The sequence below is a fragment of the Miscanthus floridulus genome, chromosome 10 (genome assembly GCF_019320115.1).
Source record: "Miscanthus floridulus cultivar M001 chromosome 10, ASM1932011v1, whole genome shotgun sequence".
In the NCBI taxonomy this organism is placed as follows: Eukaryota; Viridiplantae; Streptophyta; class Magnoliopsida; order Poales; family Poaceae; genus Miscanthus; species Miscanthus floridulus.
The window spans coordinates 75,161,246-75,184,934 of NC_089589.1; the positions used below are offsets into that span (position 1 = coordinate 75,161,246).

The window sequence follows — 23,689 nt, forward strand, 5'->3', positions numbered from 1 at the left end:
CGACGTGAGCTCGTACCACATGAGGTAGGCGTACAAAGAAGGGCTCGTCCAGCAAGGCTAGGATGAGGCAATGATGAACTTTGTCATGGGGTCGATACAAGACGCGTTCACGAGCAACGACCCCAAGATGGTGGAGCTGAGGACACAGATGTTTCGCTAGGCTGGCGTGCTGCTGCCATAGGGTGAAGCCACCGTACAAGGGCAGACAATGGTGCCGCTGACCGGAGGACTCCCCGGGTACCCGGTCGATGATATCGTGAAATGAACGCCCTGCATGCTCGTGGTGCCCTACGACAGGATGATGTCAAAGAAGAAGGAAGTGGCCAAGGGAGTGGCACTGCTACCCGAAAGTGGAAGCATGTATGACAACAAGCCGATCCCGCCCGACTATGCTAGGGTGGACGTGATGTGGACCAACTCGGAATTTGACGATGATGAAATCGACATTCCCACTCCAGAGGGGATCATGTACCTCCAAGGTGTTATCGGCTCTGAAGTACTCTAGAACAAGAGCGACATTATCTTGGATGAGCCAATGTCGTCACACCCCTCATAACCCTCGCCTACGACTACGGCGGCGATGACAATGCTAGCCCAGGCAGCAGTCCTCTAGGTGATGATGACTACGGCAGCGATGACAACGACAATGCTGGCCTAGGCAGCAGTCCTCCAGGTAGTCCTTCTGGCATGAGCAATCCATAGGGAGGTACAGGGGTAGCACCGGGCAATGTTACATCGCCTAGAAGTGGTCCGAAGGAGGGCAAAGGGCAATGTCCTCCCGCGCCGAGGAAGCCTGCAAAAAAAGAGGAGACCATACCCGCCCACCACACCAAGACGAGTTGGGCAGCCTATCAAGTAGCCAATGAGTACCAAAGCTCAACTTCGTTTGAAAGGTATGCTACTGGCAAGCATAGTCAAAGTATAATTTATGCAGAGATGCTAGCAGACTTTTCACTCCCTGATATCTCAAGCATAGGCCATGAACACCAGTGTCGATTTGGCCCCTTTTGGATGATTGCCCCAACAACTACGAGCATGGGAAGTTCATGGTGACTAGGGGCTAGCTCATCAACGATGAGCCGTGGGAGGTGAGGAGGTTCCATCTCTGGTACATGGAGGCGGCGAAAGTAGGCCTGCGTACTTTTGTTGTCAAGGTCCTGGCGGAGTACTTCCACTTGCTCGACGATGTTCAAGTCGTCGTAGATTTCCATGACATGCATAGGCAACTGCGCCGCAAGGACCTCGACGTCGCTCAAGTGACCCTGTTTGCCCTATAAGTTAAACACGATTTTCACACCTTTGCATCGCTGTAGGTACTTTAGGAAGAAACTAATAATGCCATGACGACTTGTCCTTGCAGGATGCAATCCTATGTATGCAAGCAAATGGGTATAAATATTATTTATCTCTGTCTGATGCATTTAACCTAGAGGGTCATTTCGGGTTATGATATACCGGACACTAATGAAAAGTTGATTAACTTGAACCCACAAGACAAAGAGCAAGCTTGGGCAGAACTGTGCAATGAGTTAAAGTATAACATGGGAATGTACATGTACAGAGCCATGAGGAAGCTCGGGGGAGGAGATGGGTGTATCCTTGCCACCCACCAGTTCGAGTAAGTCAAAAGGATACTTGGAACATATATGTAGCTACTAGGATCAATACTTTTCATATTTGAGATTTGAAATCTATATTGTTTGAATGGTGCAGCGGGGGCAACATGGGCCACTGGATTGCATTTATGATCTATCCTTAGGATGAAAGGGCCGTTGTATTCGACTCTTCACGGCAAACAAACAAAGAAGGGTACAAGGACTTTGAAAGCGCATTGTGATAGTAAGTGACGGTACTTATTCTTTTACACTTAACATATGTGTCAAATTTGTCATTCACACTAGTGGTTTTCGTACAACACTTACAAGAAGTACGTGGAGGATCCCGAGTGCCTCGATCGAAGATCTATGAAGAAGAAGAAGAATGGCACAAAACTAAAAATCAGGCGACAATTCCCGGTACATATCAAAAGTCATATGTGCTACTATATCGTGCATGCTCTCTATATGTGGATTATATGTCGTGCATGCTCTCTATATGATTGTGTATTATATATCGTGTGGTGCACTAAACAACATCCTAAAATAGTATTATGTGGATACTACGTTTGCGAGTACCTCAGAGCGTGCGACAAATACAGCCACAGTAGCGGACATTTGTAAATTTGTCATGGACTCCTGCGTGCATGTTGGGCGACCGTTTTTCAATGAGGAGGGTGAGTTAGCGACTGCGGAGAAGTACGAGAGGCTCCAAAACTTGAGCAACATGCTACGCGTCCTAGATTACATGTTGCTAGACTTTGGAGTAGGGAAAGAAAAGAAGCAGTGAACATATGACATATGTTTGTAACGTAACTTGATTGTTCGATCATATTTTGGTGTTAACTTGAATGATGTGATATATGTTTACGCTATGTATGCGTATTTGGGTGCTTTGACCTATGTTTAATTTAAATTTAAATTCAAATTCAAATTCAAATTCAAAAAAAAGTATTTTTAATATAGAAAATCTTTAACTGAGGCGGACAAGTAATAACAACCGCCTTCGTTAATTGTTTAACAGAGGCGGGCGTCTTTAACCACCCGTCTCGATGCCTGCCTCGGTTAATAAGTATTAACTGAGGTGGTTGCCTTAAGCCGACCGCCTCGGTTAATCGATTAACCGAGGCGGGCAAAGCAACCGGCCCGCCTCCATTAAGTTTATTGTAGTAGTGTATTCTTTTGGGGGCTATATAACCAAGCACTAACTGGCCTTGGGCTAGTGGCTGAGCACCCTTCAGCCTTGGTGGCTTGTGTAGTTGTGCTTGGAAGCCCTCTAACTCACTTGTGCTTACAAGAGTGTGAATCGATTACGAGTGACTGATCTCTAGTGCGTTGCTTTATGAGATTGTATCGAGTGGCACTAGATGTTCATGTTGCAAGCCGGTGGTGCTTGTTACTCTTGGAGGTTGCCACCTCCTAGACGGCTTGGTGGCTTGTGGCTCCGTCGAAGCACGCAAGAAGATTGTGCGGTGCTCTGAAGAAGTGCTTGTGAGGGGTGTTGTGCTCGTCCCGCGAGGATCGCGAAGAGCAACTCTAGTAGAGCATGTCATTGAGTTACCCTCACTTTTTGGGGTAGGTTCTTATGGCGTCCAACGTGTGGGCTAGGTTTGTGAAACACCTATTAGCCGCCGAACCACAAAGTGAGCGGTCGACACAACAGGGACTAGCGTGTTGGCAAACATGTGAACCTTAGCAAGAAAATCACCGTGTCATCCTTGTTCTTCCCGTTGGTTTGCATTCCCCATACACAAGCTTGTATTTACTTTCATATATATTGTGCTTGTGTAGTTGCTTTTGTAATTAGTTAGCTTGTGTAGCTTGCTAGTTACCTTATTGCTTGTGTAGCATAGAAGTAGCTCTCTTGCGTGACTAATTGGCTTGAGTAGCCTTGTTAGTCACATTGCTTAGTTTGTGTAGCTAAGTAATTTGCTCTCTAATTTGGCTTGTGTAGCATTGTTTTTGAGCATTGCTAGTGAGTTTAGGAGCTTTGTGCTTTTGCTTACTAGTTTGTGTAGGAGCTTCTCCGGTGCTTGAAGTACTAGTTGTATGGGTTTGTGTGATCTTATTTTTAGAATTGGTTAGGTGAGCTCTACGTAACCTGGCACTTTTGTTGGCTAATTAGGATCTTTTATAAGGTGCCTAAGAACTTAGATAGAGGGGTGTAGTGTTGGATAGACCGATAGTTTTAATTACGCATTTGTTTCGGTTAGCCGGCACGATTAATTTTATAAAGAACTATTCACCTCCTCTAGAACGCCATCTCGACCCTACGATATGACATGCTTTAGTTTAAAGTTTTTGTTGTAGCTGTAAATCTATGTGTTTATGTGTTTAATTCACAATTGCAGCTACTATGCTTCAATTATGGTGAAATTTTGATAATAGGCTAATCATAGTATGCTTAAGCTATGCTAAAAATTTCAGATTCAGGGAGCACATACGACTTAGTCTAAACTTTCAGCCCTGTTGGCATGTATGATTCTGCCCTTCTGGCCTTCCCTAGTCATCTGATGCAATAATGTGGGGGTGGAGGGCTGGAGGCCAAGGTCTACTCTTCCTTAGAAGGGTCAAGAACATGCCTAGAAAAGACAACGGCGCCTGACGTCTCCTCCACGATGAAGAAGGCGAACGGGTGCTCGGCGACGAAATCCACCGGCTTCGGCGGTGGCGGAGAGTCATCATACAGCGAGCAACCCATATCATCGCACTCCACGGTGACCGCTGCTGCCTCGCTCCCCGCCTCGGTCATCTCGATAACTGCCTTGTGGATGACATGGCTGACAAACACACAACGCTCGTCTTCCTCAAGGAGCCTGTCGGTCATGTTCTCCTCTGCTTCATCGAAGGGCAGATGAAGCCCCAGATGTTTAAGGTCCTCGGTGACTATTCTTGTCTCAAAGCTCAGCTTGAACTTCGGTAGCCAGAACTGGCCGACGGGGACACACTTCAGCGGCAGATGGTCGTGGAAGAACTTCGGGGACGACGCTATCTCCTCTACCATGCCTTGAAGACCCTTGCGGTCGTCGGGGAGTAAGACACACATGCAGAACTTGGGTAGGCTGTGGTAGAGCATCCAGTCCTAGTTGGACTCGTCCATCATCTCGTAGGGCAGCTTGAGCACCTTGAACCCAGAGTGGCAGTCGATGTACTGGTACGACACTACTAGAGAACATACTTTAGAACGATGTCCCAATTTGACATTAGCTTCGACATTTTTTTGCCCCCGTGACTAAAGGTTTCTCTAGTCCCGGTTGGTAATACCAACCGGGACTAAAGGTTCCTGCTCAACGGTCGTCCACAGGGCAGGGATCTTTAGTCCTGGCTGATATACCAACCGGGACTAAAGGTTTTAGTCTCGGTTTGGATGATGCCCCGGGAATAAAGATTAATCTTTAGTCTCGGTTTGGCCCCCTAATCGGGACTAATTATCCCGGCCTATAGACCAGCTCATTTCTTCCTCCCCGAGCCCGAGCCATTCCATTCAAATTCACTGGCTCTGTTCTTCAGCTTGCTGTTGTTCTTGCTCTCTCCCCCTCCACTGGTGTTGCTCTTTGATTTTGGAGGTAACAAACTTAATCCTTTTATGTTTTATCAGTAGCTTATCTCATTTTGCGATGTAGATGCATGTGTAACTTTATATGTTGGACTTTATTATGATTTTATGTCATTTTTAGCTCAAAATCACATGATGATTTGCATATATGTTTGGATAAACAAAAGTTAAATTAGTTCATCAAAATCACGCCTCGCTCGTCCTCGCTGGCGCACGCGCCATGAAATGATGCATTTTATTTTTTAGAATTAAATTTTCCATGAAATAAAAAACTTAGAAAATAGTTAGAAAATTATAGAAAATCCGTACTAGTTGAACTTGCGGACCGTGTATATCTCGGTGAGCATGTTTTCTGCCGAGTGGTAACGGACGTCAAAGAGTAGCTTTGATTCTACGAGGGAGAGCGGCAACGGTCGTGAAAGACCATGTTCCCTTCCTCATAGAATCGGAGCTCTTCCTTGGCCAAGTACGGTGCCGTTCGGTGGAGAAATGCTCATCGAGATGATCACGTAAGCAAGGTCAACTAGTACGGATGGTTATTTATTGAAACATGTTTTTGAGCTATGTGATTTCTATATCATTTTTAGCTCAAAATCACATGATGATTTACAATAGTAAAATCACTTGATAGTTTGGTATTTTACTGTTATACATAGTACATATTTCATGGTTTAGTTAGATAAATAAATAATTTTAGTTTTGTTTAAATATATTATTTTAGAAAATGTGAAATTTACACTAGTTTGCAAAAATAAGTATAGAAAGTAAATGACAACTGGTACCAGATCCTCGGTCTCTCGTTCGGTTGTGAAACGACTGAGGCTAGAACTCCCTCTCATTATCTGTGGCAAGTGTAAGCAGAAGATTGTGATGGAGTACCGAGTCAAGAGACAGGGACCCAACAAGGGTCGTGTTTTCTACAAGTGCCCAGATTGTGATGTGAGTTTCTTACGCATTTGATTATTATGGCTAATTTACCTGCTTTTCTTGAATTTTTTTGACTAAATATTTTTGGCTTTAATTTCAGTGGGAGGGCAATGGATACGATGGTTGGTACTGGGAGGAAGATTATGCTACATACGTGCAGAATTCGGGTGCACTTGAGGTAGCGGCTGCTGATGATGAGGCAGTGAGCCAGCAGGAGAAGCTTATTGATATTTAACAGATGAATGATTTGTCTATTTTAGTTGCGTACGGTTATGAAATAATTATGTTACTGAAGTGCATTGTAGTTTTAGTTTGTTTAGTGATAGTTGGGATTGCTTACGTTGTAGCCAGGCTTAGTTAATTAATCAACCGTGTGTGTGTCATCTATGTTGTGTAATAAAATACCTAATTATGTTCAAGGTTTTCATAATTTGTTGTGTAATGCAGATTATGTCACGTCATTGGATGTACAATGCCGATCGCCACTCCCAAGACTTTATTGAGGGCGTGCATTATTTCTTAGGTGTGGCTGAGGCAAATAAGCGGGATGGTTTCATGTGTTGTCCATGTGCCCTATGTAAGAATTTAAAGGAATATTCAAGCGCAATGAGTCTTCGTTCACATTTGCTTAAGTCAGGTTTCATGTCAAACTATATATGTTGGACTAAGTATGGAGAAATCAGGGTCATGATGGAAGAAGGTGAAGGAGAAGATTTAGACATTGATGACATTATTGCTCAGTATGGTGCCTTTGATGATACTACAATGGGGGGAGATGAAGAAGAGGTAGCGGCAGAAGATGATCTCGGTGATGCTCTTGACGATGCCATTCGTGATGCACAATAAGAATGCGAAAGTGAAAAAGAGAAAGTTAAGTTCGAGCGCATGCTTGAGGATCATAGGAAGTTGCTATACCCAACGGCCAAAGAGGGGCAAAAAAAGCTGGGTACAACACTAGAATTGTTACAGTGAAAGACAAAGAATGGTGTATCCGACAAGGTATTTGGGAATTTATTGAACCTCATAAAGAAGATGCTTCCGAAGCCAAATGAATTGCCCACCACTACGTACGAAGCAAAAAAGGTTGTCTGCCCTTTGGGATTAAAAATCCAGAAGATACATGCATGTCCTAATGACTGCATCCTCTACCATGGCAATGAATACGAGAATTTGGATGAATGCCCGGTATGTAAAGCATCACGGTATAAGATCAGGCACGATGATCCTGGTGACGTCGAGGGTGAACAACGTCCTAGAAAGAAAATCCCTATCAAGGTTATGTGGTATGCTCCTATAATACCACGCTTAAAACATTTGTTCAGAAATAAAGACCATGCAAAGTTATTGCGGTGGCATAAAGAAGACCGTAAGGTAGACAATATGCTGAGACACCCAGCTAATGGGTCCTAGTGGAGAGCGATAGACAGGGAATTTCTAGAGTTTGCAAATGAGGCTAGAAACTTAAGGTTCGCCTTAAGTACAGATGGTATGAATTCTTTTGGGGAGCAGAGCACTAGTCATAGCACTTGGCCAGTTACTATATGTATCTACAACCTTCCTCCATGGTTATGCATGAAGCGGAAGTTCATTATGATGCCGATCCTCATCCAAGGTCCGAGGCAACCTGGCAACGACATTGATGTCTATCTGAAGCCATTAGTTGAAGAACTTCTAGTTTTATGAAACAAACCAGGTGTACGTGTCTGGGATGAGTACAAACAAGAACACTTTGACCTACAAGCAATATTGTTCGTAACAATCAATGATTGGCCTACTTTAAGTAATCTTTTAGGTCAGACAAACAAAGGATATAATGCATGCACACATTGTTTTGATGAACTTGACAATATATATTTGAAAAGATGTCGAAAGGTCGTGTACCTTGGCCATCGTCGATTCCTTCCTTTGAATCACCAAGTAAGAAAGAAAGGGAAGCATTTTAAAGGTAAGCCAGACCACCGGAAGAAGCCTCATAACCGAACCGGGGAAGATGTACTCGCAATGGTCAAGGATGTGAAAGTAGTATTTGGAAAGGGATAAGGCAGTGAATCTGTTCCCAAAGATGCTAAGAGACACGCACCCATGTGGAAGAAGTCCATCTTTTGGGAGCTACCCTATTGGCAAGTCCTAGAGGTCCGCAACACAATCGACGTGATGCACCTGACAAAGAATCTTTATGTGAACCTATTAGGATTCATGGGTGTGTACGGGAAGCCAAAGGATGCACTTGAAGCACACCAGGACTTGCAGAACATGAAAGAACGAGACAACCTTCATCTAGAGAAGACAGATGATGGACGTCATTACTTAAGTCCTGCTAGCTACACGCTTAGCAAAGAAGAGAGGGACAGCATGTTCGAATGTCTAAGCAGCATCATGGTCTCATCAGGATTCTCCTCCAATATAAAGGGTATAATAAATGTGTCAGAGAAGAAATTCCTAAACTTAAAGTTCCACGACTGCCACGTGCTTATGATGCAATTGCTTCTAGTTGCTTTAAGAGGAATTCTACCTCCACATGTACGTCTAGCCACCGTGAAGCTATGTGCATTCCTCAATGCAATTTCTCAGAAGGCAATCAATCTAGTGGAACTAGCTACTCTACATAATGATATGGTTCAATGTCTTGTCAGCTTTGAGTTGGTGTTCCCTCCATCCTTCTTTAATATCATGACACACCTCCTAGTTTATTTGGTGAAGGAGATTAGTATTCTTGGACCTGTGTTCTTATATAACATGTTCCCCTTCGAGAGGTTAATGGGAGTCTTGAAGAAATATGTGAAAGTCCATTCTAAGCCTAAAGGAAGCATCGCCTAGGGCTATGGAACAGAGGAGATCATTGAGGTCAGTGTTGACTTTATTCCTGACCTTGCCCCGATTGGCGTTCCCGAATCGCGACACGAGGGGAGACTCAGTGGTAAAGGAACTTTAGGGAAGAAAACATATATTGGCATGGAAGAAGATTATTTCAGTAAAGCACACTACACAGTTCTTCAGAACTCGTCATTGGTGCATCCGTACATCGAGATACATAAGGAGTTCTTATGATCTAAGTTTCCAGGGAAGACTGAAGCTTGGATTAGGCGTCAGCACATGGAAAGTTTCAGTGGTTGGTTGCGAAAAGAATGTCAAGGCGATGACAATATTAATGAGCAACTGTATTTGTTGGCTAGGCAACCATCGTGGCATATCCTCACGTACCAAGGGTACGAGATAAATGGGAATACATTTTACACAGTTGCCCAAGATAAAAGGAGCACCAATCAAAATAGTGGTGTTCGCATAGATGGCATAGATCCAAATAGGAATATACAAACATATTATGGCCGCATAGAAGAGATATAGGAACTAGACTACGCACCTAATTTTAAAGTCCCTTTGTTCCGGTGCCAATGGGTGAAGCTGACCGGAGGAGGGGTAACAGTCGAGAAAGAGTATGGAATGACAACAGTGGACCTCAACAATATTGGGTACAAAGACGAACCATTTGTCCTTGCTGCCGATGTGAGTTAGGTGTTCTATGTGAAAGACATGTCTACAAAATCAAAGAGAGGAAAAAACGAAGACATCAACTCAATGATCAATGAGCCAATGCGCCACATAGTTCTTTCTGAGAAAATAAATATAGTGGGAATTGAAGACAAGTTAGACATGTCAAAAGATTATGAAAGAAATGTCCGAATTCCACCCTTTATAGTGAAGAAAGATCTAAGCATCATGTTAAATGATAAAGACACTCCATGGTTACGACAAGATCATAACCAAGGGTCATACGTCAAGAAGAAATTCATTGTTGTGCCCGCATGATACAACGATGCATGTTTAATATATTATGTTTTAGAGATGGATATTATGTAATATGTTATGACTTCACATTGTAATATGTTTAATACATGTTTCAAATTTCACAAGTGTGTGACATAGTTTTAGAAAGTCTATATGAGATTCAAGAATTTGTGACTAGTGTTTGATAAAACTTTCTCAAATGGGAAAATGAGCTATGCAACAATTGTAGATCTTGCTGAGATGATCAAACTTGGTATTCAGAGTTTTTTCATCTGAGGTCGGTTAGTGTCTCATTTGAGCAAGTTTGACCAAGTCAAATTTGGTCAAATGAAAAAACAACACTTTGACTCTAGTATTATGAACTCTAAATGACTTCAAATTGAAAAGTTTTGAATACCAAGTTTGTTAAACTCATCAATATCTACAATTGTTGTTTTGGTCAACTTTCCATTTGAGATAGTTTGGATGGTTCAAATTTATGATTTTTAAATTTCGACGCCTACAAACTAGTTTTCAGAACCCTAGATTGTCTCAAATTGAAAAGTTCGAGTACCAAGTTTGTTCAGCTCATCAAGATCTACAATCCTTATATAGGCCATTTTTTCATTTGAGAAAGTTTGAACAAAATGTAGTTCAAATTTCACAAGTGTGTGACATAGTTTTAGAAAGTCTATATGAGATTCAAGAATTTGTGACTAATGTTTGATAAAACTTTCTCAAATAGGAAAATGAGCTATATAACAATTGTAGATCTTGCTGAGATGATCAAACTTGGTATTCAGAGTTTTTTCATCTGAGGTCATTTAGTGTCTCATTTGAGCAAGTTTGACAAGTCAAATTTGGTCAAATGAAAAAACAACACTTTGACTCTAGTATTATGAACTCTAAATGACTTCAAATTGAAAAGTTTTGAATACCAAGTTTGTTAAACTCATCAAGATCTACAATTGTTGTTTTGGTCAACTTTCCATTTGAGATAGTTTGGACGGTTTAAATTTATGATTTTTAAATTTTGATGCCTACAAACTAGTTTTCGGAACCCTAGATTGTCTCAAATTGAAAAGTTTTGAGTACCAAGTTTGTTCAGCTCATCAAGATATACAATTGTTGTTTTGGTAAACTTTCCATTTGAGAAAGTTTAGATGGTTCAAATTTGTGATTTTTAAATTCCGACGCCTACAAACTAGTTTTCGGAACCCTAGATTGTCTCAAATTGAAAAGTTTTAAATACCAAGTTTGTTCAGCTCATCAAGATCTACAATCCTTATATAGGTCATTTTTTCATTTAAAAAAGTTGTAGAATAAAAATACTATATTTTCTTTATTTTTATAGGTTCAACAAAAATTTCCTATCATTTTGGTCAAAAACCGAGAAAAAATTGAAACATTGACGTTACAATAATGTGATAATAAATTTCCTATCGAAAAATATTAGTTTTATTAATTTTAAGTTACAAATATATTTTTGCATTAACAAAATACGTAGTATTAGTAACATTTATATTCTATATTCATAAAAGAAATTAAAAACTTTAGGTTACAAAATTTTCCTATTTACAATAAATAATTAGTTAATCAATAGTATTTTTTAAAATAAATATTGCAAAGTATTGAAGTTGCTATAGAATTAATTGATTAACCTAGTATTAAACAAGGAGAACAAAATCAAAATCCCAGGTCTTTCCAATTACTCTGGTGGGTTGCCAAAATTTTCAGGCCTTCAGTCCTAGCCCAGGCCAGGAACCAGGACTAAAGGGTGGGCGGAGTTGCCCGCCTAAAAATACCTTTAGTCCCGGCTGGTAACACCAACTGGGACTAAAGCTCCTTTAGTCCCGGCTGGTAAGCCGAGCCGGGACTAAAGAGTTGGACCTTTAGTCCCGGTTCGGCTTACCAGCCGGGACTAAAGGGTCCCGGCCTATATATATCGAACGGTTCCTGCCTGTTCATCTTCTACTTTTCGATCTAAACGTCGATCTCGTCTCTGCTGCGCCTAGCCGTGTCAAGCTCGTCTCTGCCGCGCCGCCGTCGTCGTCTACCCCTACCCAGCCATGCCAATCCGCACGCATCGCTTCCCGCCTGGCCTCGTCGTCGAGCCCCGCCCGGCAGCCGTCGAGCTCTCATCTGCCGCGCCGCGCCGTCATCGTCTCGCCCGGCCATGCGATCTCGCCGTCTCCGTCGTAGTCGTACGCCTCACGCGAGGTGCTCAGCTCGGCCCCGTGGTCGGCCAGCACGCCCATGCCCAGCCCGCCATCCGCCCCAGCTAGTTTATTTAGATAGTTTTTAGATAGTTTTTGATATATATGTTAGATTAAAATATATTAAAATTTAATTAGTAGTTTATTCTTAGTTTTTAGTTAGTTTTTTAGATAGTTTTTGATATATGTTAATTAGATTTAAATGTATTAAAATTTAATTAGTACTTTATTTAGATAGTTTTTATTATAGTTTTTGATATATTTAGTAATTATTATTCTATCTCTCTATATATGTGTTAGATTTAATTTTGTTTTAGTAATTGACACATGCATATTTTATTAGTAATTCTGTCTCTATATTACATGCATATTTTATTTTAGTAATTCTATCTATATATCACTTGTATATTTTATTAGTAATTCTATCTATATCACATGCATATCTAGAGAGAGATTCTATATGTATACATATGTTGAGAGAGAGAGAAAATTGTATCTAGAGAGACATTCTATGTGTTATCACATGCATATCTAGAGATATATACATATGCACTTATTTCTATGTGTTGAGAGAGAGAGAGAGAGAAAATTGTATCATTCTATGTGTATATATGCATGTACTTATTTTCATGTTTTTGGATCGAAAGTGTTTTTGATTCGATTCCAAAGCCTATACCTTATTATTGTTTATCCTTATGAAATATTATGTGTTATTATATTTAATTGGATTTAGTAATTCTATATGTGTTATCACATGTACTTATGTTATGTGCCATAGTAATTCTATCTATGTGTTATCTTGAAGATACAAATGACTGCTCCAGATGATAACTTGAATGATGACATAATGGCGGATATTATCAATGTCGGCACCAATGCGGATGTAGATGACACGAGTCAGTACTTTGCTGATTATGAGGATATCTTGAATATCCCGGTGGTTGAAGATCAACAAATTGTCGCACAAGAAAATACTGGCGAGGTATATTCGATTATCTATCATCTCTTATAGATACATGTGTACGTATATTTGTTGTTAATCGTTGTGTTTCTACTCATGTAGCCGGTCTCTGGATCTACATCAACCACCGACAAGAGTAGGAAAGTCCGAGGGCCAAAAAAGCCATTAGAGGGCCATTTCATAATATCAGAATTCGACACCGACACTAGCAAACCATTGGGACCACATGCTCAGACATATGTCAATCAATGTGGGTTCATTGTAAGGGATAGGATCCCAGTTAGTGCTCGTGAATGGAAGCAGAAGATATCCGCTCCTAATGTTAGTTTTGTATCTGATCATGATAAGAACCTAGGTTGGAGAGATATCACTCAGTATTTCACATTACAAGCAGATGATGCTTTGAAGGAGCTGGTGAGGGATTGGACAATGAAGAAGATGGCAACATTGTTCCAGAGTTGGAAGAAGACATTGTATAAAAGTTTATCTTGAAGAATGATACGTCAGATTTTAATGCTAAGGCGTTTGTCAAGTTGGAGTCCCATTGGGATGACTTCGTACAATACAAGACATCTCAAGAGAGTGAGGAACGTGTGATGAGGAATCAGCAGAATGCCCGATAGAAGCAATACCATCATCGTATGGGATCAGGTGGTTATAGGAGTGCTATTCCCAAGTGGTAGAACCTAGAAGCAGATATTACTGCCAAGGGAATCATACCTGAAACAATAGAGAAGAACTGGCCTCAACGCGCGAAGAATTGGTTCTACGCTCATGGGGGAAGCCTAGACCCAGACACTGGCAAGCTAATTTTCAGCTAAAAAATTGAGAGAGCAACACAGAGACTAGCTCGTGCTAGGGAAGAAGCTGATAGTGGTGTTTTCAAGCCCAACAGAGAGAAGGATGAATTGACATATGCCCTAGAGAATCCCGAACATGGTGGTCGAACAAGAGGCTATGGGGCGGTTCCGTGGCTACAAGCATTCCTAGCAGACAAGGATACCTACAAAAGCCGCTAGAGAAAGAAGGATGAGGAGGCAGAAAGAATCCGTGTATTGGAGCAATTTGTTAATGAATCACGACAAACATTGCTTGAATCACATGAACGAGAAAAATCTCTTGAGGCAAGAATGCAGGAGAAGATCAAGAGGCAAGTGTAGCTAGCAATGAGTCAAATGCAATCGCAATCAACACCGGGAGTCACCATTAGCCCCGTTGGTCAGATGAAAAGCAGTTGTGCTTCCACGGAGCTGCTAGTTATTCAAGATGACGCTGGGTTGCACTTCCCTATTGATGACATTACCGAGCCTCTAACAAAATGTGAGCTGCACATTCCAGATGGTAATAATACATCAATCATGGTGGCTGTCGGGGTTGTATCTCCAATAGACCGAACGAAGACACTAAGAATCCATGGTTTAGTTATTCAATCTGGATATGCTAGCGTCTCGGTCGATAGAGTGCTTAAAGGTTACAACAATGTTCCTCTTGACATTGAAGGCGGTGATGGGGAGAAGACACTAGGAGAAGCAGAGAAGACATTTATTCAATGGCGCAAACGCTTCATCATGATTCCTGGGGTGCCACCGCTTCCCCTACCTCACCCTAGGTACGAATGAAAGTGAATGAAATATTATTTTCCATTAATTTTATATTGGCTTCAAAAATAACTGACTCACAACTTGTTTTTGTAGTAGGGTCTCCCCCTAGCCTAGCCCAATCATTCATTCCCCATCTCATCACAGCGTCGCGGGGGGCGAGATGACTTCATCCCCACGGTGATCTCCAACTCCTACACCGGCCCCATCGCCTCCACAACGATCTCCAACTCCTACACCGGCCCCACCGCCTCCACAATGAGCTCCAACGCCTCCACGCCGGTCTCCAACACCGGCCTCATCGCCTCCACGCCAGTCTCCAACACCACCCCCACCCCCTCCACAGCGACGCACTACAAAGATGTCTAAGGTCCCAGCAGCAAAGAAGACCCCGAAAAAAGAGTTATTTCTCAAGAAATACTTCCTGAAAAGACTGATGAGCAAATAGCAGCTGAAGAAGACAAAAAAGTGAAAGATTTTTTTTATAGATATCCAAAAGCAGAGACAAGCGAAGCTTAAGGAGAAGCCGTACTTTTACATACCACGAGATCTGCTGAGGCAGAAGGTCGAAGCTCACAAGAAAAAGATGCTTAAAGTTCATAAGCCTCCACCACTATTAGACTATGACCGCTCCCTTGTGAAGTCATATGATGCAGATAAGAAAAGGAAAATAGCATCAGGGAAGGATGTCCCACAGCTCAGACAACAGAAGCAACCAATGCAAAATCTTATTGTTGCTAATGAATATGGTTCCAACATAGAAGTCTATCGACTAGACAACTCTAGAGAAGTGTCGGTTCAAGACCTTAATGCTTTTTTTGAACTAACTGGTTTAACCTTGGATCAATTGATGGGCAAAGCTCCAATCCAGAACCTAGAAGTTGATACCTAGAAGACTTATAAATTTGGCAAAAGTCTGTACAACCCTGCGGCTCTGAATGAATTGGGTACGCAAATATACTTGCTCAACAAGTGGTACATGCAGGCGTGTGGCAGGGGTGAGGAGTGGATCTTTGTCAGAATTAGAGACCATCATTACTTCCATGGCGATGACATCTTACATATTAGTTTCGAAGAATTGCATCAACTATACCACATGGACGCTCTGGACAAATCAATCATTAGCTGCTTTTGTTTGTAAGTGATTCTTACTTTTATTTAATAAACTCACTTCCATGCGTACGTGTATATAATTATCCTCACATGTAACTTATATTTATATACAGATTCCAGATGTCAGAGCTGCAAAGAATACAAGACACCAGTGTTGGCTTCATTGATCCATATATCGTATTCAAAACCAATATTATTGTCAAGGAGCAGTGGGTATCTGAAGCACAGAAGAATACCATGAGGTTCTTCGTGAAGCAGCACGACAAGACAACAATACTTTTTCCATACAACTTTGAGTAAGTGTTAATAATAATGTAGTCTACACATTTTATGTAATATCAATACAACTTATATGCATGTACGTGTGTGTATAAATCAATGCAGGTTTCACTGGATACTCATTGTCATTGAGTTAAACTCAAGTCGGTTAGTAATCTTGGACTCATTGAGAAAAGAGCGGGCACTATACCAAGATATGATAGATATTATCCAGGGGTAATTTTGATCTCTCGCGCACAACTATTATTGAATAGACTTTGCCATAATTTATTAACGATCATACATTATTGGTCGCACAGGGTTTGGAAAGAGTTTATTCGGCAACACCGCAAGGATTGCAAGGCACCACTTAATGTAGTTGAAATACCAGTAAGTTGTACTATATATACTTCCCCATGTGTTTAATTACTATATCGTACTTCAATTTACGTGTGAGATGATGAGAATAATCTTCTTCTCGTACAGTGGTGTTTGCGGCAGCAACCAAGTAATAACTTGTGTAGATACTATGTTTGTGAATTTATCACTGCACACATAAGAAGAACTCCTGAAGATGTCATCAGAGTACGTATATATCAATTTTTTATTTATTTTTAAATGAATATATATATATATATGTATATGTATTAATACTTTTCCTTTTATTTCAAATGCAAGACTGAATGGTTGAAACAAAGGGTCATGCAAAAAGACCATCTGAAAGCAGTTCAAGAGTCAATAGCAGGATTTCTTCTAGAAAAAGTGCTAAATCCCAACGGCGAGTTCTACTTTGATCCTAAGGAATAAATGATGTAAATTAAATGTTTATTGATATCGTTATTTTCGAGAACAAGATTATGAAAGTGTTGTATATATACATATATCTATAATATATATAGTTTCATACTTTATTCGAATATAATAATGCTCGAGATGAGAATTAGATGTAATTATATGTGTGCGTGTATTTATATTAGCAGCGTAGAATACGTACATAAAAACATATTATATATTAAACAAATATGTGTAACTGAACTGAAAACAAATTAAACAAAAAAAAAAGAAAAAGAAAAGGAACCTTTAGTCCTGGTTGGGGTTACCAACCGGGACTAAAGGGTGCGGCCACGTTTGCTCAGCTGGAGGGCCTTTAGTCCCGGTTGGTAACACCACCGGGACTAAAGGTCCCTCTTTAGTCCTGGCTCGATGACCCGGGACTAAAGGTTCCACCTTTAGTCCCGGGATCGTTGTCCCGGCGCGGTAACCAAGACTAAAGGCCGTTATCGTCCGGGACAACAAGGCCATCCTGTAGTAGTGAACACTTTTGGCCGCGTCTATTGCCCTGGTGTGGCCAAATGTCTGTGCCGCGCCTTGCATGGTGGCGCGACAGAGGGCTAACATGGCGGTGACCAGAAGCGCTGACCGCTGACGTGGTAGGGCTCTGCCGCGCCACCGATCTTAGCGCGGCAGTGCCGCGCCCTGATCCATGGCACGGCAGAGCCGGGTATAACCTCCGCCGCGGCCCACGTGCCCGAGCAGTCGCCGTTCTCTGAGCAGCGCAGCAAGGCAGCCTAGCCATCGCGCTCGCCTTCGCCCGCGCCTACCCGCCGCCGTGCATGCCGTCTGCTATGGCCGCGTCCACCCGCCCGCGCCAGCTAGACAGCCAGGCAGCCATGCCAGCGGCCGCCGGGTGCGGCCGCCGCACCCGCATGCCGGTGCGCCTCCCCCTCCAGCGAGAACCTCCGGTCACGCACGGCGGCTGCCCTGCGCCCGCGCCTCCTGGCCCGGTCTTGCGCGCTGCAACGAGGTAATCCACTAATATAGTTAGCACAGTTAATAAAGTTAGTAAAATTATTAAAGTATAGTTAGTATAGTTAGTAAAGTTAGTTAGTTTAGTTAGTATATGTAATATAATAAGTTAGTATAGGTAGTAAAGTTAGGTAGTTTAGTTAGTACAGTTATAGTATGCCTTGTATAGATGTTAATATTTGATTAGTTAGTATAGTTATAGTTAGAAAATATATTAATGTTAGTATGGACATTACGTACGATGATTTCGACGACTTAATGAAGTTTCTTGAAATGCTTCTACAGATGGATTGTTGTGTTAGAGTTTTGTATGGAGGAAGTGTTAGGAGAGAGGATGGCATGTTTGAGGATATGGAAGAAGAATTGGAATGGTTTGATGAACCTCCTAGCTTCAACGACCTTTGTGTCCGTTTGAATATAAAGTTTGGCGGTGATTTCACACTAAAGGGGAGGTTTGATACTGGGAAGACTAGGGCACACTATGTCCTCATGCCTTTGCACAACCCTGATCACTGGTCCCGCTACACTAGGATTCTCCAAGGTTCCAATGTGCCCATGGCTGAGGTGGTGGTGGAGAATGGGTACAGGATGCATGGTGTTCATGACGGCCTATCCATTGATGGTTTTGGAGGCAATGAAAAAGAATTAGGGGTCAAAGGAAAAGCAACTCAGGATAACATGGATTTGGATGGTTAGTTGATGTAGGGGCAGTTTCATTCAACTCAGTAGGCTGTATAAGCAATGACTTCAATGTGAATGAGTTCGAATGGGAAGAGGAGGAGCAGGAGGAGGAGGACAGGATCGGTGATGTTGTTAGCAGTGATTCAGACGATTCTGATGATGACCAAGGAGGTACATATGCTATGACAAGAATGGCTGATGCCATGCTAGTACTGGTACATACTATGCCATTACCAGTACCAACTAAGGTTTTGCAAGGTGTCCATGCTCAGGGTAGACTAGTCACAGATTTGGCTGCAGATGATATCCCCTATGATTCATGGGCCAGAATTAGCAAAGCGTAGTAGTATGTTCCACCACCACCTTACACAATGACTAAGCTTGAGCAACTAAGGTCCAAGAACATACCTTTTAGGGGTGTTTCGAACTATAGGGATGTCAGCATGATGGATATGGCAGTTTGTGATATCGGTCTCCAGATGTGTAGGAATTCATTGTATAACCATGAGACAGAAACCGTTAGGAAGGGGATGATATTCAACACAATGTCAGAGATGAAACTCTTCCTTCAGGACTATGCTGTGTGCCACCATAGACCGTACACCATCACTTATTCGGACCAGGAGTTGAGGTACCACTTGATATGCAAAAATGGTTGTCTGTGGAGGTTAAATGCACGAAGGAGACAGCGTGATGGCAAATGGAGGATAACTAAAGTTGTTGAACCCCACACTTGCCTAGACAATAGGGGGAAGGAAAATCATCAGCAGCTCACTGTATGTTACCTTGCCCGTCGTATATTGGAGCTCATTGATGACAATAACGACATCTCGGTGTCTTCTTTATAACAGTCCATATTTGGATTCGTTAGGTATGATGTGATGTACAGAAAGGCTTGGCGTGCTAAGCAAATTGCTCTGACGATTCGATGGGGTACTTGGGAGGAAGCGTACAACAGGGTGCCCCGCATCTTATGTGCAATGCATTATTACAACCCTAGCTTGAAATAGTTTGTGGACACCGGAGGGATGTTTTTTCAGAACCCATTGTGGCATGTCCTCTATCGTGTGTTCAGGTCATTTGCGCAAATGGAATATGCATTCTAGTTTTGTCAGCCAGTCATACTTGTTGATTGCACTTTCCTGACAGGAAAGTATAGGGGCACCTTGATGATGGTTGCTGCTGTTGATCCTGAGGACCAGATAGTACCCGTGGCATTTGCTTTGGCAGAGGGAGAGAACAATGAATCATGGTCATGGTTCATGCGGCTTCTACATGTGCAAGTGCTTGGCCCAACTCGCACTATATGTTTGATCTCCGACCGTCACGCATGGCTTCTTAATGCTGCAGCTAAGCATATAGATGGGTTCCTGCCTCTAGTACATAGATGGTGCATGAGGCACTCTGCCGCTAATTTCTAGCTGCGTCAGCGGAAGCAGGAGGTATGTGACAAGGTAAAGGCTCTATGTTGTGTATGTACAGAGCACCAGTTCAAGGAGACAAAGTGAGAACTAGACAAGATGGTAAATGCAGCAGGAAAGACTTGGTTAGAGGCGCAGATGGAATAGAAGGCTCAGTGCGCGTTAACATATGACAAGGGGGATTTCAGGTATGGCATCATGACCACTAACTCCTCGGAGTCCTTCAACCGTGTATTCACCACAGTTTGATCGTTGCCTGTGTCTGGAATTGTTGAGTTCTCCTTTCATAAGTGCAACGAATATTTTGTGAAGAGGTGGTAGCTTGCGCAGAGGAATATAGCTGAGCAGGGGCGTTTTGGCATGGCCGGAGCTAAACATTTGAAGGAGGCCGAGGAATTGGCCAAGCAGCACACCGCCGAGCCGTATGGACCCCGCCGCCATATCTTTAGTGTATGAGGCAAGGGTGGCATAAGCCTAGGCGGCGAACGTTATGGTGGACGAAACTACCGAGTTGATCTTGAAAATGTAGAGTGCAGTTGTAACGTCCCTCAGATCATGCATGCCCCTTGCTCTCATATGATCACGGCCTGCAGGGTTCGTGGGTACAACTATGAGGATCTGCCATATATGTCACCCTTGTATCTCCGTTCGAATACCATTAGTATTTGGGAGATGAGCTTCGAGCCATACCTTGACCCAACACAGTGGCCACCTTATAATGGTTATGACTACGTGCTGCATCCGGATCTAATAAAGGTAGGGAAGGGTAGGAGGAAGAAGAAGAGACTGAAGGGGGACATGGACGCTATGAGAGGGTACGACGAAGACATATATGGTGGGAGAGACTTCAACGAGACCCATGGTAGGAATCTTTGCTCCGTTTGCAAACAATCTGGCCACAAGGCTAGCCGGCATAGAAGACAACAGGTGATTTCATATTGTGTTCGTATTGCATAACAAGTAGTTCAAATTTTGCAATGCTACATAATGTTAATCTAAAAATTGTTAATTTGAATACTCCAACCCTTTGTTTATCATTTTATAACAGGATGGCCCCTCCCACGCTGCACGAGCTGATCCCCCTTCTTGATGTGGAGTACGACGACCCCCTTCTTGTACCGGACGACAAGGTTCATTATGTCGTGGGACTTAGTTCATTACGTCAAACTTATGTCGAACGAATATTGTCGTCGAAACTTGTAGACTCATAAACTAATGAAAATGTTGTATGGCAACTTATCGTCCATTTATTTGCTTCATGTTCGTTTTGTACAACACTTGTAGTTTTGTACAGCACCTCCGCCTGTAAGCCCACCTCCGCTTGTAGTTCTATAGTTTTGTATAGCACAGACGCGCTGTGGGCTATGGCGCGACAAATGATTACGTTCGTTTTAGAAATTTTGAATGCATGATACAAATAGATGTGATCACTTAAGATCGATCATGGGTAATCCGAGTACATGATACATGGGTAAATACATTAGTAGTTCAAATGGAATATAAGACAACACAATAGAATTTCTACTACATGGCTACATTGATCATTAATAAAGCATGGAACTAACAGACGGCGCAATAAAAAATCCTCAGTCAGAAATATACTAAGTAAGCAACTCGTCGTCCGAGTACCAATCCTCAACCACAACCCTGTTGCTGTGGCTAGGCTCGCCTGTGTTGCTCTGACCTGCTTGTCGCTTGTAGTAAGCGGCCTCCGCTTCATTTGCGGCTGCTGCGGTCTGAGTGAAGAACGCGTCGTCATCCTCCTCCGCCTATAAGCCCACCTCTACTAGAGCGATGACCTCGCTCAGTCTGCCAGTGTCGTCCTCATCCTCCTTCACCTGCAAGCTCGCCTCTGCTAGAGCGATGAGCTTGCCCAGTCTGCCAATGTCGTCCTCATCCTCCTCCGCCTGCAAGCCCGCCTCTGCTACAACAATTAGCTCACTAAGTCTGGCAGTGTCGTCCTCATCCTCGTCCCCCTCATCAGACAACACAATCGGTGATTCAACGGTGCGACTAGCTCGCTTTCTGTGCTCATCTAACTTCTTTTCCTCGTACCTTGCACGAGCCACCTCTGCAGCATGTTCCTCGCTGCATCCAATCCCTTCATGTATAAAATGCAATCAGTTAGCAACGTGATTATATTACATTTAAAATTAGGCAACGAAAATAGGCGTTCAAGCACTCACTGACACATAATACAGCAACATGCTCGTTCAAGACCTGCATCAGTACTCTTGTCTCCTCCCTTGCCTCCTTCCTTGCCCTCTCCTCCTCTAACGTCATCCGTCTCTTTAATCCCCATTTGTTAAGCCTAACATCGATCAGGTTACAAATACCACGCTGTCTAGCAAACTCACGCATCTTTTCTTTGTGATCTTTAACGAATAGGTTGACGTAGTCAGGTCCATATCCCCTCTTCCTTGCAATTAGTTGCCTCTTCTTCAGTTCATCCAAGAACTTAGCTTGACCATCGTAATGTTCCCACCTGCATTTCCTAGTGCTCTGTTCAAAAGAAATATTATATCATATATGTCTTAGCAAAAGAAACAAAATACGATTTCATGTTTACCACAAAAATAACGAACCTCTTTGTACTCAACCATATGGCCGCAATAATGGCCTATTCCAAGCTCCGAAGGGACTAGGCCATAGTTAGAATTAACATCACATTCACACTTGACTGGTGGTGCTTTGTAAATTAACCTTTCTTTCTTCTTTTGTTTTGCTTTTGGAGGTTCTTCGGGCCATTTATTCTTAGGACCATACAACCACTCCTTGAAACGACACTTCGCCATTGAATGCACCTAAATAACGTGACATTAGTACATGACACATATAGCTCAATATTTCAACACATACACTTTGCACTTACTTAATGCTTGTTTGGACACACAAACTCCAACGTATTGTCAGGGTTTATCATGGCTCGGTCTCCGCAATGGCACAGAGGAGGTTCCTCGAGTCGTCTAACTGTGGCTAAGTGCTTCTCCTTAGCCGTCATTGGAGGGGGGTTAGGGGGAGGTGGGACCCACCGCTCGAAGTGCTCTCGTGGATGTTGTCCTCTCCACCAATCGTCGAAAAGGAGGTACCTGGGGTCAAACTTGTCTGTACCGTCGATCCACTGAAAGAAAAAACACCTCTCATGGGCCTACACAATAAAAATTCAACAAAATATTAGTAACCTAGTAATACAAATGAAGAAAAATATACGGAAACAATTACTTACATTAAAACGACTGCACGTGTAGAAGCAACGAGCCGCTGTGTCTGGATGTCTCGATTGAAACACGTCGACCGGACGACCACAGTCAGAATTAGGGACAGGGAGTTGAGGAGGGACGGGGGCATCTTTGCTAGACTTGTCGGGGTACATTTCTCTAGGACGATCCCGTTTTCGCCATAACTGCTCCTGAAACACGTCTTTCATCTAATAAAACGGTTCAAATTAAACATCAATCAAAACAACGTAAATTAATGTAAAATGTAATCATTTGCAATGCAACTAAAATATTGTAAACAACAATTATAGCAACAAAAATATACATGGCAAACATACTTCTAACTACATAATTAACTTTAACATTGACAAAATCAAACTAATATCTTCACCATAGTTCCCAAACATAATTTTCCTACTAACCTTAACTCCCATTCATAATATCCTATCCACCATTCAAACGAAAATAAAATGTACGTCATTACCTTGAACTAGGACGAGGAGGGAGGGAGGTGGCCGGGGAATGGAAGGAAAGGGAAGGAGGCAGCAATGGAGGGCCGGGCTGCCGCCGTTCG

The 23,689-nt window shown here is 42.5% G+C and overlaps 1 protein-coding gene across 1 annotated transcript; it reads right to left on the bottom strand.

Annotated features, from left to right (window-relative positions):
- Positions 1-4,146: 4,146 nt before the first annotated feature.
- On the bottom strand, positions 4,147-4,671 carry LOC136488875 (putative serpin-Z5). Its single transcript, XM_066485663.1, has one exon. It carries the CDS (start codon positions 4,669-4,671, stop codon positions 4,147-4,149), a length of 525 nt encoding a protein of 174 aa, XP_066341760.1.
- Between the last annotated feature and the right edge of the window lie 19,018 nt (positions 4,672-23,689).